At 41.2% G+C, this 20,640-nt stretch overlaps 2 protein-coding genes across 11 annotated transcripts in view; one reads left to right on the forward strand and one right to left on the reverse strand.

Annotated features, from left to right (window-relative positions):
* The window catches only part of LOC110839157 (uncharacterized), a 42,022-nt gene extending 24,687 nt beyond the window's left edge, over nucleotides 1–17,335 (forward strand). For 8 of the 10 annotated variants that reach the window (XM_022083062.2, XM_087353678.1, XM_087353679.1 and 5 more), the window contains 5 exons: nucleotides 9,066–9,164; nucleotides 9,527–9,667; nucleotides 10,411–10,677; nucleotides 10,888–11,049; nucleotides 12,467–17,335. In XM_022083062.2, the coding sequence (XP_021938754.1) occupies nucleotides 9,066–9,164; nucleotides 9,527–9,667; nucleotides 10,411–10,677; nucleotides 10,888–11,049; nucleotides 12,467–13,372 (1,575 nt within the window). In that variant the 3' untranslated portion in view covers nucleotides 13,373–17,335. Of the gene's footprint in view, nucleotides 1–8,432; nucleotides 8,458–9,065; nucleotides 9,165–9,526; nucleotides 9,668–10,410; nucleotides 10,678–10,887; nucleotides 11,050–12,466 lie in introns of those variants that run through there. The other 2 variants (XM_022083067.2, XM_087353682.1) reach the window with 2 other exon arrangements.
* A 758-nt stretch (nucleotides 17,336–18,093) lies between these two features.
* Nucleotides 18,094–20,582, reverse strand: LOC110839156 (heat shock protein 70 A1). Its single transcript, XM_022083061.2, has one exon. It carries the CDS (start codon nucleotides 20,305–20,307, stop codon nucleotides 18,403–18,405), a length of 1,905 nt encoding a protein of 634 aa, XP_021938753.1. The 5' UTR covers nucleotides 20,308–20,582; the 3' UTR covers nucleotides 18,094–18,402.
* Between the last annotated feature and the right edge of the window lie 58 nt (nucleotides 20,583–20,640).

Below are 20,640 nucleotides of genomic sequence, written 5' to 3' on the forward strand. Positions count from 1 at the left end.
GCGTTCTAACCGCTAGACCTACTGTGGTAAAAAGTAAGGTTATGACGAACGCGCCGGAATCGACACATTATGCGTACATTGTTACAATCTTCTACAGAATTCTGTCTGGTACTTGCAGTCAGAATACATTGTCAGTTAATCTGACTCGTTCAAACAGACGTTTGTACTCGTCTTGTTAGTGTGTCTTGTCTCGGCTGTCTTCCATTCTTCTAGTCTGATGGGCGTTGCTTCCTCGTGTACGTTCCGTGGGCGTATTCCATTGTAAGGTCAAAAGTTTTCGGTTATTTCCTTGAGGAAAAACCGGCTTGTAATGTTTATCGCACCAGCGTAATGAGTGACGCTTCATTCAAGCAAATTAGTTTGCACTGTAATTACATTGCAACAATTGCACGGTTGGAAAAGATCGGAATAAATTTCATGGAATTGGAAGACCCCCCGTCGTCAACAAAATGTCTTGCATTAAGAGTGTCTTGAACTCGGTTCTCTTGATAACAGGACCTCTGTGAACGAATCGCAGTGCTCGTCGAAATCAAACAGTGAGTCCCCCCCCCCCCCCCCCCCCCCACGTATGTCCATATTTCACTTCGTGTAAAGCAGGTTGGGCCAACCCAAATGATCTTTCGGGCCACTTTGGAAATGCATCATAACTTCGCGGGCCACATATAAAATTATATATCCCCATATTAGATTTAGATACACTATAGACATTTTTTTGGAGTGAAAAATTGAAACATAATGAGTTATTATTATTGTGTTTACTATTATTCTTACATGTAAACATAGATAATATAATAATAATGATACTAAGCGTACATTGGCCATTATAAAATAAATATATTTTGTAAAAGTGTGATGAATCTCGCGGGCCGGAAAAATGTTCAAGGCGGGCCACATGCGGGCCGCGGGTTGGCCACCCCTGGTGTAAAGTATCCACAAATATATTTTAATCTCCTGTTTGTTTTGTCATTACCGTGAGTTGGCATATGTAATGAAAATTAAATGGTGAATTTTTAAGACTTGCGAATTTCGTGCTTTGAGGTTTTCGGGGCCTTAGACCATGTGATAGATACCAACGTTTCGGAGAACATATTACCTCCGTCTTAAGCCCCGAAGATGGAGGACAGTATGTTCCTGCGATAACGTCGTATCTGACTACAGTTTCATACGGCGCTGCTGCCAAATAGACCAGCTTCAATATCCCTCTGTCGGCACAGTATATGCAGTATGTATGGCCGATACACGTTTTTTCTGTCTGATGATGCCAAATGTGACGCCTCCTTGATAACACGGGTGAAAGAATGTCTTGTGTACAATCCAAGGAATAAGGAAAACGAAGAGAATGTAAATATTATGTTATTTCCTCACTTAAAGCTTACTTTTTATGAGGTGGTGTTTGTGATGTTGTCAGCCAACACATATCTGCCACTGTCTCTATTCGCGCTGCCCTTTTGTACAGGTTTTGACACCAGAAGTTTCCGGTAAAAATCAGTGGTTAAACATCAGCAGTGAAGAAATAACAAAAACAGATGTCTTTCTCGGAAAGACTCATTCTTAACAACATCGATTATTGGTCTCTTTTCACGAAATCGATTGTTATGCCAATGTCGGCCGTGCAGAACCCATAATTCTTTACAATCGATAATAACGTGTTTACAATCGATAGTCGATAATAACGTGTTTACAATCGATAGTCGATAATAACGTCTTTACAATCGATAGTCGATAATAACGTGTTTACAATCGATAGTCGATAATAACGTGGCAAACTTGTGAGATAAGAAGGAAGGTTATTTTCAAGAAATAATAATGGTAATAGTTTGTATCGTACTACGGTAACCCGTCAGTCAAAATGATGTCCTGAAACGTTCAGTAGGAAAGTGCCATGAATTATGCACGAACCTGCTCCTCCCGTAAACATCGCGAACAAACAAATTAATAAGTGAAATGGCGTCTTGAGTACGTGTATGTGCCCTAAAGATGTGTGTAACACATTACGTCACTCCAGGCGTTGAACCAACGCGACCACTTGGCTTCGTCGGGTTATATAGCGTTTGCCCTAGTTTAATTATCTTTATACTTTATTGGTAGATGTTTGTGGAGTTTACGGTCTTGGGAAAAAGTGTTAATGCAAATTTTAAACGCGAAGATGCATGAATATCCTTACACCCGTAACGAGAATAATTATATAAATGAACAGGGGGCGGTGCATTTTTAAACGCCAGTGACTGCCTTCTTCATGAAGCAATGCATGTGTCATCTGTACACACTCATGTACAATAATTACAGTGTAATGAGTCATCGTTGATGTAATAATCTAATTGTCCGTATCCTCTGTGAACATGGGTTAGACCTTCAAGATCTGTTTCTCCGTTAGGGAAACGTGGTTTCTTCCATCTTCTTCTGGGTCTGCCCGGTTCTCACTTTCCTCGTTTCTAATGTATGCTTTTTTCAGAATTATCTCACCAGTCGTTCTAGTGACCTGATTTTCGAAATAACTAATGTTCTCACCGAATATTCTATTACACATTTCTTGATCAAGACATGGTTTTGTTCCTTCATCATACTTGTTCTTAGGCTATGACGTCAGAATATAGAATAATTTGGAACTTTGGTTAAAAGTAATTACCGTGGCGTATTTTAAGTCGTTATTGAGCATATGCGTGAAAGGACAGCGTGTGACTATTAAGGCTTCGACCGGGATGTCCTTTTGTTAAATCTTATGTGGTACCGCCTGATTCGACTTCTAATGGTTAAGTGAAGTGTTTTCTTCGCGGTACGGTCTGGATTCGTAAATATTATGAAGACGAGCTTCGGCTTCAAAGGGTTAACCAGCTGATTTTCGTAATGGCGAGGTGTAGTGTTTTCTTCGCGGTACGGACTGAATTCATAAATAATATTCAGACGATCTTCGGCTTCAAAGGGTTAAAACCTGCGGGTACAGTTGTAGAGATTCGAACCAGTGACACATAAAAGCAGGGCCGGTAACCCTTCGTTGTATCGTTCTGGTAAGAGAGAACATGGCACTTCGCACGTAAAATGAGAACGCAAGGTTACGTTCTTCATTTGAGCACGGAGCCGTCGAAGGCTACGTGACGTAACAGACCAGTTTCTCCCGTAATTGGACTCGCGTGTGCACAGTTCACTGAACGAAGGTGCTAAAGAGATTTGCTGCTCTGAGGGTTGCCTGTGGCTCGTGTGGACTAACACGAGGCTCAGTTACGTAACGCACAAGGAAAAGTGTCCCAAGATTTCCTGCTAGAGATTCAGATAATCATCAAACAACATACCTGAAGTGCTCTCTCTGTGGATAGGCTTGTCCGTGAAGCTGACACGAGACGAGAATTTCTGTCCAGAAAGGAATGCTATTGATGGGATTTTGCGTTTTTGATTGAACGCGTAATGGCGAGTTTGTTTTGTGTTCGTCTGTACGCATGTTTGATGTCCGTTTTTACCGGCAGTATTTACAATTCTTGTTGTCTGTTTATTTTCCTTCCATTGTTTATGTACTTTTTTATTTTTTAAGGCTTGCGAGACGTAAGTTTAATTTTTTGATCGTATCGGCTGTGGTTAATTCAATAATTTGTCTATGATATGAGGTTGCATTTGCTGGTTAATAAGACTGTCTTCTTATTACAGTCGTTGAAATTTCTTTCCGTGTTATTTTTCATATATATAAGCTTAAAATATATTAAAATTGTCCGACATTGACGGACAATTTTAATATATTTTAATACTATTTTTAAATAAAATCACAATATGACGCACCTACAATATCTTATATATAAGCTCTTCAAACCCCGGGATGAAAATGTACCATCTGCTTTAACAGTCAGTAATTCTTCTGCGTTTTTGCCCACAGATTGCATTCTGTGGTTCTCAGAATAATGCAGAGATCATTACTCCAAGCAGGATTTACCAATTGATCGTTGCCATGGAGACGTATTTTCTTTTCTTTCGGGTTTTTTTGAAAATGTTTCTAGACGAGCGTCGGCTGTAATGGTTTAAGTAGGAAATGCTGAGATGTCACTTACGCACTGCAACACCCCCGAAGACGGTCTGTCAAAAAGACACCTGTCGCAAGCGACACACGTGGCCTGTTAATAGTTAGTGGACTTTGGATACTGTCGGCTCTGTCCTTGGTCTTCGAAGCGGGAGCCCCCTCGAGGCCTGTGATGCAGTCCAGTGTGAGGTTGCACAAGCTTAACTACGCGACTAAACTTCCTACGTCACTCTGGCTTTCGTTTATGGTAACACATGTTGCTGTTTTATATTATCGTCGACATGTCACGTCTGCACCATGTTTGGACAGTTACAGAATCGCCCATAGTAAATGTCTCCCTACTGTAGGTGACGTACTCGATTAAAATACCGGGTTTTAAATCCGTTATCCTCGCTAATGTGTCTCGTGGTTGTCCTTAGTCTCCCCGTTAAATAATTTATAAATAAGTAATAGAACAGATAAAACATATCTTGTCCTCCGTCGTCGCTGAACTAGTCATTGAGAAGTATTTTTATGTTTTCCTTCTTCATATGGACATGAACTTGGAGAGAATTGCACTCTTCGCCGAATATTATTAGGGCGATAAGTTTAAGGAGGGTGAGATTGGTATGGAATGTAGCATGCACGTTGTTAGATGATAATGCACACAGAATTTTAGTGTGAAAACTGAAGGGGACAGACCACGGATGGGATCTAAACGCAGATGGGATGTCTTCTGTGACTTGCCTTTCGCTTAATGCAATTTAACCCCCCCCCCGCATGCAGGTCTCCAGAAGCCAGATGAATTCAATCCTTTACCTTGTAACCCTATTTACACAAGAACTATTTAGTACTACCCTCCTGTCACGTGGATTCACGTGACTTCGAGGTCTTTTTCCAGTGGCTCTTGTCACGTGGATTCACGTGACTTCGAGGTCTTTTTCCAGTGGCTCCTTGTCACGTGGATTCACGTGATTTCGAGGTCTTTTTCCAGTGGCTCCTTGTCACGTGGATTCACGTGATTTCGAGGTCTTTTTCCAGTGGCTCCTTGTCACGTGGATTCACGTGATTTCGAGGTCTTTTTCCAGTGGCTCCTTGTCACGTGGATTCACGTGACTTCGAGGTCTTTTTCCAGTGGCTCCTTGTCACGTGGATTCACGTGACTTCGAGGTCTTTTTCCAGTGGCTCCTTGTCACGTGGATTCACGTGATTTCGAGGTCTTTTTCCAGTGGCTTCTTGTCACGTGGATTCACGTGATTTCGAGGTCTTTTTCCAGTGGCTCCTTGTCACGTGGATTCACGTGATTTCGAGGTCTTTTTCCAGTGGCTCCTTGTCACGTGGATTCACGTGATTTCGAGGTCTTTTTCCAGTGGCTCCTTGTCACGTGGATTCACGTGATTTCGAGGTCTTTTTCCAGTGGCTCCTTCACGTGAACATGGTAATGGATCTTCGGGTTTGATAAAGGCGGAGGAATTTAAGCTTGTCTAAATTTCGGTAAACACTTGTTCTGTTATCTGTGAGCTGGTGACTTAGTGTGCGCCGGTGTTGCGTTGGTGTGTGGCAATTGCTGCAGTACGATTACAAGTAGGCTTTAGAACGTGGTCCATTTTGTGCAGGGATCGAAATAGAACTGCAGAGACGCAAGATGCTGAGAAATGATAAGACGTGATCATGGACTCACAGGTAAAAGAATTCAGAGAAGGGTAGAGGGTAAGGACTCCAGGAAAACGTTCTGACCGTAAGGTATAACAGCCCAGAGCTGCTGGACCTCTCGCCCACGTTTGCCACCCTGGGGAGACGCAGTGCTGCATCTGGGTAAATATCAAGGGGTAGCCAGCAGATGTGAGTAAAATTAAGTGCTGAGTCTTGTCCATTATTTCACTTTGATTACCAGTGCGCAATTAAGTAAAATTGTTAACTTCTTACGGTCCTTGCCCTCACGAAGTTTTCTGCCGTTGTCTTATGGTTGAAGGATGTTTTATTAAGATGAGGTTCCGACTAGGAGACTTAACGTAACGGTGCCCGAGAATTGCGTAATTACATTTAAGCATCGAAGCTTTTATATGGGTCAAAATAAGTCTTAAGTAGCTGGGTAATGTATGTCGGTCCTTTGGCTCTCGTTTTGGTTAAGAAATTATCTGATTTCGTCCAAGTCTCTTAGTCGTGCATTACCACCAACGAATGAGGAAGTCGACGTTTGAAATTTCAGGGGTTCCCCGTTCTGATTTCGCCCCCCAGCGTTTGTTAATCATCCGTTATCGACACTATTATCAGTATCGATTGAGGAAAAGATATTTAAATTGCGTTTAACATTTCGCAGGAAATAATAATGAAAGTGGGTAATCTGTGTTCTTTATTCATGGTGAAAGACGAACTTCCATCAGACTCCTGCTTTTTTGTGTTGGACAACCTGTAGAACGTTCGACTATATCAGTGGTATTCAACCTTTTTCGTTCGCGTACCCCCAGATATAATTTCTCTTCAACTTTGTACCCCCAAAGTTGTTGGTGTCTAATTCAAGTTAAACGTAGTATATAATTACATCTAAAATAAATAAAATTACTGATTTTTCAGTGTTTATCATAAAATAATATATTTTTTAAATTTCACGTACCCCCTAAGATGTCTTCGCGTACCCCAAATTGAATACCACTGGACTATGTTATGAATTATTTTCAACGATGGTGCTGGACCACTGGAAGAGGGGGAAATGGACTCTGATAAAGTCCCGGTGCCACAGTCCACCACACCCAGGTCAGTCCTCTGTGCGAAAATGGATTTTTTGAACATTGAATATTTTACAATGTATATACTCCCTATATAATGCAAATTTACCTCAATAAATCGATAACATTTCTCACCACAGTTTACAAACACGCTATTTGTAAATCCTCTAATGTAACTTCAGTATTCTCTGCTGCATACCGCTGGCTCGGGGGGGGGGGGGGTCCCCCCTTTTTTTCATTCTGTTTTGGTGTGATTCCATCAGGATTATTTTTTCGACTGATAAACTGGGACTGAGGCTTTGAGTAAATACGAATACTGGGAAATTACAGTTTAGCCATTCAGTATTAATGTGTAAAGAAACTAAGGAGTTTTCATTAACTTTGCTACAACAATATTAAAAAAAATTAGGTTTCTATGTTTCCAAATGCACTTGATTTTATTTATTTAGTGTTCTATCTGACGACAGGTCCATATGAACAGGATCCTTCCACCCTTTTCTGGGACTGGGACCTGTTCATATACGTTCTTGGCAGATGATCCAGAAGTGGTTTGCCATTGCCTTCTTCTGTGTGTGAATGGAGTAATTGTTGGGATGCCACGGAGGAAAACTCCGTGTTGCCTAGACCATGGCCTTGCCCAACACAAGTTATAAATTTGGGCACCGCTGGGAATCGAACCCGAGACCCCAGGATTACAAGGCCAGCGTCCTAACCGCTAGACCACCTCATCTTATTATTATTTAGTGTTCTGTCTGACGACAGGTCCATATGAACAGGATCCTTCCACCCTTTTCTCGGACTGGGACCTGTTCATATACGTTCTTGGCAGATGATCCAGAAGTGGTTTGCCATTGCCTTCTTCTGTGTGTGAATGGAGTAATTGTTGGGATGCCACGGAGAAACCGGGGAAGCCCCCGGAGGAAAACTCCGTGTTGCCTAGACCACGGCCTTGCCCAACACAAGTTATAAATTCGGGCACCGCCGGGAATCGAACCCGAGACCCCAGGATTACAAGGCCAGCGTTCTAACCGCTAGACAACCGTGGCTGTATTTCAACACATTAGGGTCATATAAACAATGTTATAGTTCTTTTAGATGTTTAAAAAGGTTCATATTAAGTTACGTAATGTTAAATAGGTAATTTCTCAAAATACTATCATTTTACGTAGTTTTTTTTGTTCAATTTGTCGAATGTTTATGGAAATAAATATAAGACTGCATTTAAATCGCAAGTAATATGGCAACCACTTTTTTTATTATTATTATTCGTGATGGCCGAGATGACATTTCCTGTTTACGCAATTTGAAATATTACTAAAACCCCGTTCACGAACGGACAGAACGAGGCGTTCGTTGTTTTTGTTGTGGCAATGAAAATGCTCCTCTCCTGACCGTCTAAAAATCGGGGTGTGATGAACGCTGCTTTGTTACGATTTGGCAGATCATTCCGACGGGCAAACCCCCCCCCCCTTCCCCTGTTTTTTTCTGAGTGCTGTCTTGAGGAAGTACCACAGACCTGTCTCATCCTGATCTGTTTGTTCCAGTCGCGGATTGGCCTGCGCACTTTTCCTTGTTGCGACAGAAGACCAATCACTGCCTACTTCTCATGGGAGGTCGATATCGTATTTAGACTCTACATAAAAATACCGCAACAAATTGCCATTTCATTTTCCCTATGGATGTCAGAATCCAGGTTATACGAATATTCTCAGTCAGGCTTCAGCAACTGTGGGAGAACTGTTTCTTTAATAGGTGAGATCTTAGGTTCTCACGGCAACAAATAAAACAAATGACAGTCATGTTGGATGTTGCGACATGTAGTCTGCTAGTTTTCAGAGGTGCTTAAGGCGATCGCCCTGATGATGGAGGCAGTAAACACGTCTAAAAAAACATCAGTAAAATTCTTACCCAGACTGCATGACGTACCTTTCCAGAGGGCAGGCAGTCCTCGTCATCGTGACTGGAGGCACATTCTGCCCGCAGTCGTGTTCCTTAAATTTGGGGTTGAAAACAGTTTTGACACCCCTATTTCTACATTAGTACTTAATAAAGACAGTGTTGTCTTTGTAACAAACATGGAGATGACATGAACCCTTTTACCACTGAAGCAAACATTCATCCAAACTCTTGGCAACATTTCTCAGGGATCTGTTGTTTTCATACCAACATAAATTCGGCCACGTGAACTATGTTTGGTATTATCGCAGTTTTGTTTTGTGATCTGGAGAAATTATCATCTCTTTTCTTTTTATCTCGTGACATTCTGTTCGTAAGTAATGGAATTATAGTCACAGGCTTCGGAGTGCATCCTCGTGGTGTTTAACGAAGGCTTTTACTCATTTATCGTATCTGTGTTACAGAGCAACGGTGATAGTCCAATGACAGAAGTTGATGAGCTCAAGAAAAACTTCAGAGCTGTTCAGGAAGAAAATTACAAGTTGCAAGCAGTAATTACAGATGTGAGTATTTCGTAGGTGTTCGAGGTTTTGCTCGAAGTATATAAGAAACAATATTAAACATTTTACTCTTTTTTTATTCTCAATAGTGTAGTCTTTGATCACAGGTCACTGTGCGTTAACGTAAGGTCATTATCTATGTGGGCAGTTTCCTGTAAAAAATTCACTGTTTATCTGATGTGAAGTGATCTGGGATTGAACCCGGGTCTCCTTGGTGAAGAGCCAGTGCCTTAGTCATCTGACCTATGACATGGCCTACTTAAAGGCTATTATGTCGGTTAATTAATGTTAGAATATGTTAATAATATGTGTAATAATAGAGCTGTTATTTTGAAAAATTAGGAAGTAATCAATTTTTGGCGCAGGTTACGGAGGTGAACAAGCGTTGGCAAAAATACAACAATGACAGGCAGATGTACGTCCAGCGTCTTCTGTCCACCATACAGGAGCAGCAGGAACAGATGAATAAGATCGTTGAATGCAGAGCATTTCCATCCGTGCAGCAGGTAACTACTCCTTGGAAGTTTGACGTTGGTATAACACGCAAGACGTCCCACGTCTTGAGCTAATTGAGTAAGAATTGTCGTTGCACATGAACACACGTAATGAAGAGACATTTAAAGTTACGTTCATTCTTAACATTGACGTCGGATGATGGGGTAAGGTTTGGCGCGTTCCAACCGCTTGCCCGGCGCTCGGATAGGGGACGGTGGTCCCTGGAGCCAGTCTTGTTACGGTGGTTCTTATAGCCCATGACGTTGAGATGCTACCAGAAGAATACTTTAGCCATTTTGCAGTTCAGTCTTGAGGAGAAGTTTTGTATGCCTTCAGAGGTGCTCGTTGCCGTCTGCCACCTCTCGGAACGTTGTTAGATATCTGCACAAAAGTGTTTTCCCTCAAATAAATGCATCCTCTAGTAATGTGAGGTTAAGAACCGGTTATGCGACTAACTTAGAGATCGGACAGTTAGGACAGATTGGCGACGGCGAGGTTTCTGTGGGATAAGTCAAATATTTCTCTCTCGGTTTAAATGACTTCTGACTAATTTACCTGAATTTTGTGTCTTCAGTAGCCAGAAATAATTCTTAAATTAAATTGGTCCGAGGGAAGCTGTAAAACAGATCGATATGTTACGCTGATGAGAGATGTAACCGCAAACAATATTTTGTGACACGTGATCGAGTGATATCTCATGTAATGTTTAATGAATCTTTTACTGACTCTTAATCACACGCCTCTGCATTGTCAGGTAACGCCAGGCCATCACAAGACTTTGGAAGACGTGCAAGCCGAGAACGCGTCCCTGAAGGAGGAACTTGAAAAACTACAGAAGCAGTTGGAACGGCTGGAGCAGGAGCACCGGGAACACGTGGAAGTACTGGAATTTCAAGTGAAGGCGCACCGTGACGACTGGGAGGCAGAGCGCAGCGAGAAACAGCAAGCGTTACATGACAAGGCTGCGTTGGAGCGCCTGGTGAAGGAGTTGAAGAGGGATGTCCACAGTTTGAAACTCAAGGTGCTGGATGCATTATCAACTTTATCATGGGCTTTGCTGTAAAGTGCTTCATATTTCGTCGTCACATAATTCTTATTCATTCTCTGCGTCATTACATATTGATAGATGAGGAGGAAGCGTAAAATTTAATGTAATCATTGGTATCATCGCTCCGTAACGAAATATATGCTGCTCTGGTTTTAATAGCTTGTGCCGTTCTGTGTTCCGCAGCTGAGGGAAGGGCGACCGCACAAGCAGCTTGTCCACTGCGTTCACTGTTGCGCCGCCTACGCGTGCGAAGCCGGCCATTGCGGCGCTGCAACAGCTGGCAGCCACTGTCACAGGGAAAACCCAAAAACCTACAGAACTTCGGTACATCTTCCTTGCGCTTCTGTATGTACATCTCTCCAGCTAGCTGAGAATTCTGATAAGCCATTTTTTATTATATTTTGCCTGGATCTGATCAGGCGAATGAGGCGGCGATTAGCATATAGCACGTATGGGAGAGATTAGAGATGTATACAAAATTGTGGTCAGAGAATCTAAATGGAAGAGACCAATTGAAAGAAAAGTAAAAAAAAATAGTCTTTTTTTATTTTGTCTTTGTTTGCAATTCATATCAGATACATTAGACGGTGTTGTACCTCCTTCTTAAATTTCTTGAAACATTTTTGTTGTTCTTCTCTTCTATTTCTCCCCTCCCCCCATTTTCTTGAAAAACACGTACTCTGCTACCGAAACTTACAGTTGTGTATCAAACTAAATTCCAACAGTTGTTTGATACGACTGCTCAGTCATCGAAATGATCATTTGATCAAACACCCGACTCATCAGAGTTGACATTTGTTGTATGAAGTCCTCTCACATCGTAAATAGATAGCAGGTGCCCATGTGGTTAGGTTAGGTTAGTCAAAGTATTAACTGAAGGGTGTGTTCTGTTAGAAGTTGTAAAAGCAAAATGCAGTAGAACCCTCTATACCAGTGGTATTCAACCTGGGGTACGCGAAGACATCTTAGGGGGTACGTGAAATTTAAAAAAATATATATTATTTTATGATATACACTGAATAATCAGTAATCCAATTTATTTAATTTATTTTAGATGTAGATTATATACTATGTATAACTTGAATTATACATCAACAACTTTGGGGGTACAAAGTTGAAGAGAAATTATATCTGGGGGTACACGAACAAAAAAAGGTTGAATACCACTGTTCTAGACCATAGCACATTAAGAGTCATTTAAAAGAGAAAGAGCGGATGGGTGGACAAACCCATGTCTGTGAGTTTTCATTCGTCCCCATGTATTGTTAATGTGTGAAGCGTCGCTTCGTGCTGAAACACGGTTGAAATGTTTCAACCCTGTGTTTCAGTTTGTCAAGAAGCAGAAAAATTTCAAGTCTGGTATTATATGTTTATTATCAATTGTCCATGCTCAAAAATATCTTCTTCTTCTTCTTCTTCTTCTTCTATGGCTCTCCGGTCCGTATTCGGTCCGTCACGTCTTCAGTTCTCCTCTTCCATTCGGTCCTCTGTTAGGTCCGTCTGTCCGAGGCTTTAATCGAGGTTCCGAAACATCTTCCTTTTTATGGTGCAAGGTTGTTAGCCTTGCGACCAACCCCCAACCTGGAGGACCAGGGTACCTCTCCCCCTGGACCAATCTGGCTAGGGAGGCCCTACCAGTAGCTCTTGGGGTCACTGAGGTACTCAAACCCCACCACGACAACAAGGTCTAGGTACCATTAAGTGGGGGTTAAAAAATATCTGGGGAATAATTTCTTGAACGTCATTTGTCTTTCTCCCGCAGGGTCACCTCCTGTCCAGAGGAACAACCGTGTATTTTGGTGATGACCTTGTGACTGATGGTGATGAAGCGGTTGGTGATGACTTAGAGAAAACTGCAGTATCTCGTGGTGAGATGCCGAGGTCCAGATCTTCGTCTGTGGACGAGTCTCCTCCGCCTTTGTCACTTAATGAGGACGTTCAGGAGGAAATAATGCACAGAACAAAGTCAGATGGCAACAACAATCTATCCCATACAGTTAAAGTAGCAAGCTCCTGTGCTGAAATAGTAGAAGGAAGAGAGAAAGCTTTGGAGCTTAACATTGCTCCTGAGGACGACTCGGGGCACGAGTACAGGTACTCCGTATTACACGTCTCCCCTGCCAATAGTGGCAGCAACCTTACGGCAGATGATAAGTCAATGGATTCTTCAGCCAGTGGTGTGACCATTGGCTTTAGCGCCAGTGGTTTGGCTGCCGTCACGTCCTTCTCGCAGAGATCGGTTGTCAAGTCGTCGTCCTTGCCGATATCTGAGAAGATACAGTTTGGTAGCGAGATTGAGGAGAATCCAGCGATTTCCCAATGGTCTCTTGATTCAGGTTTGTCCTCAGTGGTAGGTCCACCAGTGACCTACAATTTCACAAAAGATGTTTTTGAAGAGAAGAAGTCGTTCAAGACGTTATCATCTGGAAATCTGACGAAATCAGAGAGTAACGTTACCACGTCAAACGTTCGAAAAGGTTCGGTCCCGTGGAAGGCAAGATACTCTGAGGAGGGAGTTGCGACCCAGACTCAGGAGGACGTAATCTGCCCGGGTTGTGGGCAGGTATTTCCTCCGAGACTCCATCTCAAGTTCCTAGATCACTTTGAGGTGTGTCAGAAGAACATGAAGGACTCCTCAAAAAGAAGCCACAAACTGACAAACTTATAGCGATGGAAATTACTAGGCTTACTGAAAGAGTATTTGTGTAGACTTCATAACCATCGTTGTTCATAATGGCTGAGGAAATGTAAATAATAATAATTCCTGTGTAAGCCCTCATACTCCGAATCCTTTCCCACTTCTTATTTCTTTATTCTTTCCCTTGTGAAATAATTATCACTCGGTGAAATGTCTTATGTATCTCGCACAGTCTACCAGTAGTTTTATTTATTAATTAATATTGCCGAGTGCACTTTGGTATTTTGTATGGTCTCTGCTCTGAGAGTCAGGATGGTAGTGTTTCAGGAATTATACAGGGTAAAGTAGCTTTCATCTTACTGCACAAAAGAATTAGGATGGTCCTAAGAAAATAGTAGTTGAAATAATAATTTAACAGTTTTGACTAAAAATGGTATTCTTCTTCTGTGGCTCTCCGGTCCGTATTCGGTCCATGGCCTCCTCAATTCTCCTCTTCCATTCGGTCCTCTGTTAGGTCCGTCTGTCCAAGGCTTTGATCGAGGCTTCGAAACATCTTCCTTTTTACGGTGTAAGGTTGTTAGCCTTGCGGCCAACCCCCAACCTGGAGGACCAGGGTACCTCTCCCCCTCGACCAATCTGTCTAGGGAGACTACTGCCAGCATAGACTAAAAGGTATTGGCAAAGTGAATTTTAAGGTTAAGTGAAGTTTAAGTTTGTGTTTAGTGACAGATTTTTTTGTTCCGCGTAAGATTAATTTCCTTTCGTAAGAAGTGATACGATACTCCCTTAAATGTCTTTAAACACTATTTATATTTGTATATTTAAAATGGTTTATTTTTTTAGATGGAAATGTTTGGTTAGTGGACACTGTATGCATAATGTTTGTATATTAACTTTAGTATTGACCAATTTTTGACTGGTAGGAAAGAATGCCTGAAGGTTTGTACACATTTAAAAAAAATTCTATGGGATCATGTTTTCTCATAACATGTAAGTCAAGCTTTGCAATTAAGGGGTATCTATTTTATGACAGGATATTATTGGCATTTTTATTTATCGTTGTAAAGAATTGATTAGTGAAATTCTATTGACCCAAACTATATTTGGCAGCTGCTTGAAGTATTTTCTTGTGCCACAGTTTCCAGTACTCATTCTATATTTACATGTGCATAATAGTTTCATTTGTCTCTTATTTTGTATATTTGAATAATTGTTTTTAGTTAATGTTTTATATAATTGCAATTAGTCCTGCGCCGTAGCCACGCTGTCTGAGGCATCATGCTTCGGATGTGCGCCGGTTCAAGTCTCGGGGAAAAGAAATTTCTCATGAGATTTCCGACCGGTGTATGGGACCGGTGCCAACCCAGCATCGTGAGGAAATTGGGGATTTACAATGGGTAGCGTAATCCGGTCATCGAAACTAGCAATGTCTGGGGGTTCGTTGTGCTGACCACGCGTCATCCTGTATCTGGTTGGATGATCGTTCACCTCTGCTTGGGCATGTGAACTTGAGGCCGGCAGCCAGCTAGTCGGCTTTGGCTCTCAGAGGGCTGTTACGCCACGGATTATAAGATTTTATAATTTCAATTTGTAACGTTTTACAAAATTCAGTACTTTCTAGCACTTTACGAATTCATAATTACTAAGCGAAGAAATGTTAACATTTGTATTGTATTTACTGTAATGTGAAGATGCCTTAGCCTGGTGTCATATCGTAGGCTTCGTACAACCCGAACCACATACCTGAATTTCTTTGTCTATAACTACGAGGGGTTAGATGAGATTCTAGTCGTATGCAAGTTCTCACTTATCTCCTTGGGAATGAAACCAATAATAAATTAGTGACAGAGCTAGAATAGAAGTTGTTATATGTCTGGAAGTGAAAGAAGTTTTTTAAGAAATATATCAACTTACATCAAAAAAACATATCATTCTGGATACTTTTTGGTCCCAGTCTGGAATTAATTTGTCAAAAAAATCTCTTTCACAGTATGAAAGATATGCCATTTCTCTTCTATACAATTGACTGTTCAAATTATAAGCAGATGGTATATTTTTTGCCTGTTTGTACGAGATATTATTAAGACATTTATCTGATAATCTGGATTTAGCATTCACTGTCTCACTGTAATATGTATTCACGTGTGTGTACACGCAGTGACCAAAATTTTAAGAAACTCTTATTCTTCTGTTGGCTGTTCATATACCGAAAACACTCCTTTGTTTTGAACAAATTCTTACGTCTCTAAGCCTGCTTCATAATCACATAGACCATCGTTGCTGTACTCTATACCTTTTCAAAATTCATGTCTCTTGGACAGAGAAAGTAGTTCTCGTGGAATGTATTACATTATGCGAAGGAAGTAGTATTTTTAAATATGTTCAGAAGATTTTGAAGAGTGGCTTGATCTATACACACTTTGAATTTCCGTGGACTTGTTTAACAGAGATTTAATACATATTTGCGAATGTCAGCCTTTTGGGATTTAATGCGTTGTAGTCCTATAGGTATGCAACAAATATCAGAGGAATGTACTCCTGTCTTCCTCTGAAATGTTGGTATCTACCTACACGTCCTGGCGTCACAACCCAGAAGAGCAGCATCAGCATCTTCATGACAATTTCAAATCTCGCATACATAATTGGCTACTTGACTTCGTATTGTCTGAAATAACTTATTATATGTCATGTCACTGTGTGCGCAGTCTCCGGCAGTACCGACGTGCTGTTGTCCGATTTGAGTGCAGTCTTAATTCTGTCGGTGTGGCTGATATTGATGGAATCAACACTCCTCATACTTTTAAAGTCTTTCATAATTGTAGCATATAACAAATAAATAGGTGTATTAACTTATTGACTGATGTTGTTAAATATCTGTTGTGACTTTTAATTACTGTGATGTAAAGAAATTTATTCTTTACATTTAGTAAGCATTTTATTATTAATTTAGTTGGAACTGTGAGAAGCAGAACTGAGTCTAAAGACGCATTCGCCATATCTTCAGAAATTATTGTACGGCTCTTGGCTTCAGACTGGGTACTGATTAAAAGGGAACCTTAAATATTGTTGATTATTGTGACGAATGAAAGTTTATTTACCATTGCATGAAGTCCGATGGGAGATGTGGACAGAATTTTATTTTTATGACTACTCGTGAAAGGTGCGAGCTGGAAAATCTGTTCAAAGAAGGAAGCAGGCATTGCAGAGGAGAAGGTGGATGAGAACACAGAAACAGATAGAAAAATTGACTGTGGGGCTGATGTGGTATGGAGGCGTGGCAGAAGAAAAAGTGAAAGGGGAAACAGCAGGTTGAAGCTTAGATGGTTTGAGATGGCGTAAGTTGAAAGAAATGAGAGAGAGAGAGAGAGAGAATGGTGTGACTGATAAATTAAGAGTAAATTAATGTGAGGGAAGTATGGTTGGAGGTGATGCGGTAAGTTGTAACTAGTAAGAGGAAACTGGTAGCATTAAGAAAGGGAATTGGGATGATTAAAATAAATGCACACATTTGAAGTGATTGAACGTGTTTACCTTGAATTGCCTCTTTACATATAAGCGTGCCAGTGGGCACCCTCGTGCATCAGGAGGGCTATCCAAACCGAATAATGAGCCCATATTGGCCATTACTGTTGAGCAAAGAATCATCATTGTGTAGTGTAAATGCTAGACAGGAATTGTATGTGGCAATAATGAGAATTATATTCAGTATAAGTTTAATTGAATGTGGAATACTTTTGTTTTTAGAGAGACTGTTACGTTCAGTCCCTCTGTGTTATATTAATTTTCTCTAGTACATGAAATAATTACTCATTAGTAATATTGAAGCATGTGTATAATAATTTATTTTGTCCTGTTTATATGTGTATTTTCCTGTGACAATTGGGGAGAAACCTGCATTAATTAATTCAAGATACTTTCTTGACTCTGAAACTATTCAGGTAATTATTAACATATTTTTGACACAAGGAACAAATAAACCAGTCTTCCCATCTACTGGTATATGATTTCTAAGTCTTCATTTCTTTTCCCTCTCAAAATGAAGTTTATTTGGCTATGTTACAGGTGGTTCTGGAAACGTTTAATGTTAGTTCTGATGTGTTCCCTACACCTAAACAGATCCTCCAGGTTCACGTACCATAGTTCATTGACATTTCTGAGTTCTTTGTGAATTGGTTTGACAGACTTCCCCACTGACTGGAGATACCAGTTATGGAAATTAAGTATGCCTACAAAATCATGTGACTGCAATTAGCACACATGTCTTATTTCTTCTGATCATCCATAATGTTAAGGCCATGTCATAACAGCCAGACATGCTTGTGATATTTTAGATTTTCTTTCTTTTACTGTGCAGTTCTAAAAGTGTAGTGGGGGAGGTGTTTGCATAGGAGACACTAACCTTGTCCTAGGTGTGTTAAATTCTAGAAGCATTGTGTTTACATTTGTTTCTTTTAAGCATCTTTCAACAAGAAGACCACTTAAAATTGAAATAGCTATCAGGCTACTGGATTGATATGGTTTGAGATAGGGAAAAGTGTTGGGATCTTATGAACACAGTAATCAAACTTTTGTTTTTATAAAAGGAAAGAAAACTTATTGATTAGTTGAGAACACTGAATATTTAATTATTATTACTGAATTTCTGGACTGTGTCCATTGTCTGGTATTTTGAAAAGTACAAATTTTGGGGTCTGTGTTCTCAAAAGTCTACACCAATATGGTAGTATTCTTTCTAATAAACAAATACATGGTTAATTGTAACATTTAAATATATTTTAGCATGTAGAATCCTACAAATATTTAAATGAATTGACTCATATAACAGTTTAAACAGCTTTTACATATATAGTTGCATACTTTACATTAACATTTTAACATTTTAAATAACACACATTCACTGGCAACAATCGGTTTATAAATTAAAATGTACATGAGAATTTATAAATAACTTTGAACATAATTTATATTCATACATTTAAAATGCCTTCGTTTGTCTCTTCTTGGCATTTTTTGGAATCCCTATCTTCGGTGGAAAAGAAGTAAGCAGTTACAAATCAGTACTAGTCCACTTCCTCAACAGTCGGTCCCTGACTTCCTGCCTGCTGACCAGAACAGCCACCACCTGCACCTTGATGAATCTTGGTCATGATGGGGCCACAGACTAGCTGCACCTCCTGTAGTTTGTGTTCTAACTCGTCCTTGTCAGCCACGGTGTTGCTGTCCATCCACCGCAGAGCACTGTCACATTCTGACCTCGCTGCCCTCTTGTCCTCTTCGCTAAGTTTGCTACCTGCCTCATCTACAGACTGCTTCACACTGAACACATATCCTTCCAGTTGGTTCCTTGCTGCGACTCTCTGCCTCTGCTTCTCATCCTCTTCCTTGTACTTTTCTGCTTCTGACAACATCTTGTCAATCTCTTCCTTTGACAATCTGCCTTTATCGTTATGAATTATAATGTTCTTTGATTTACCAGTACTACTGTCCTTTGCAGACACATTCACAATACCATTGGCATCAATGTTGAATGTGACCTCTACCTTTGGCACACCACGAGGTGCTGGAGGAATGCCTGTGAGATTGAAAGTTCCTAGGAGATTGTTGTCTCGAGTCATTGCTCGCTCGCCTTCGAACACCTGTATGGTGACAGCAGGCTGATTGTCAGAATACGTTGTGAAGGTCTGCGTCTGTCTGCAAGGGATGCGAGAGTTACGTTCGATGATATTCGTCATAACTCCACCAGCTGTCTCGATACCAAGGGAAAGCGGCGTCACATCCACCAATAGAACATCTTGGATCTGTGAGCTGGTGTCTCCACTCAGAATAGCAGCTTGCACAGCTGCCCCATATGCGACAGCCTCATCAGGGTTGATGGACAGGTTCAGCTGTTTCCCACAGAAGTAGTTCTGAAGCAGATTCTGGATCTTTGGAATTCGAGTTGAGCCACCCACTAGCACCACGTCATGTATCGACCCCTTGTCAAGCTTTGCATCTGTCAGTGCTTTTTCTACAGGGTGCAGTGTCGAACGGAAAAGATCAGCACAAAGTTCCTCAAACCGTGCTCTTGAGACTTTCGAATAGAAATCGATACCATCAACCAAGGCATCAATTTCAATGCTTGCCTCTGTACTGGAAGAAAGGGTTCGCTTTGCTCTCTCAGCTGCTGTTCTGAGTCGTCGCAATGCTCTTGGATTCCCACGTATGTCTTTCTTGAACTTCCTCTTGAACTCATCAGCCAAGTGGCTTACCAGTCGGTTATCAAAGTCTTCACCACCAAGGTGGGTATCTCCTGCAGTTGCCCTAACCTCAAAAAGTGATCCTTCATCAATAGTAAGGATGGAGACATCAAAGGTACCGCCTCCCAGGTCAAAGATGAGTACATTACGTTCTCCCTTGAGGTTCTTGTCTAGCCCATAGGCCAGAGCAGCGGCTGTGGGCTCATTGATGATGCGGAGCACGTTGATGCCTGCGATGGTACCCGCGTCTTTTGTAGCTTGACGCTGTGAGTCATTGAAGTACGCTGGCACCGTGATTACAGCGTCGCGTACTGTGTTACCCAGGAAAGCCTCTGCCGTCTCTCTCAACTTAGTCAGTACCATGGAGCTGATCTCTTCTGGTGCAAACTTGCGTGTTTCACCCTTATATTGTACCTGGATTTTAGGCTTCCCGCAGTCATTTACCACTGTAAAAGGCCAATGCTTCATGTCACTTTGAATCTTTTCATCGTCAAAGCGTCTACCGATCAGCCGTTTCGCATCGAAGACTGTATTTTTGGGATTCATAGCCACCTGGTTTTTAGCGGCGTCTCCAATAAGACGTTCGGAGTAGTTGAAAGCCACATAGCTGGGAGTAGTGCGATTTCCTTGATCGTTTGCAATGATCTCGACCTTGCCTTGTTGCCAGACACCAACGCAAGAATACGTGGTTCCAAGGTCAATTCCGATAGCCGGCGTTTTCGGTCCCATGTTTCACTCTAGAAAATATTTTTCCTGTTGTCAGTACTGTAACTTTAAAATGTTTTCGCTGTATGCCTGTTGTTCACTAGCTATACTTTGACTCGCTGCTCTTATTCCTTATATTTGCTTCTCTTGCTCAGAATAAACTGTCAAGTTTGACGCGTCGACCCCATTATATACTACAAGCTACATCCATCAGATATTTCTGGATTACCTAGAAAATTCTAGCTATTCATATTCCGTACGCTTCTCGAAGCATCGAGAACCCCTTTGCCATTGGTTAATCTCTGCTGTCGTCATGGGAACGTAGATCAGCTGTCGTCATGGCTGGTTAAATTGCGT

The sequence above is a fragment of the Zootermopsis nevadensis genome, unplaced genomic scaffold (genome assembly GCF_977971745.1).
Source record: "Zootermopsis nevadensis isolate Lab colony 2312 unplaced genomic scaffold, Znev_1.0 Znev_ptg000022l, whole genome shotgun sequence".
Lineage (NCBI taxonomy): Eukaryota > Metazoa > Arthropoda > Insecta > Blattodea > Termopsidae > Zootermopsis > Zootermopsis nevadensis.

What these genes read in the sequence shown, in the direction of transcription:
- LOC110839156 (XM_022083061.2), bottom strand. Translation starts at nt 20,307, where the DNA reads ATGGGACCGAAAACGCCGGCTATCGGAATTGACCTTGGAACCACGTAT.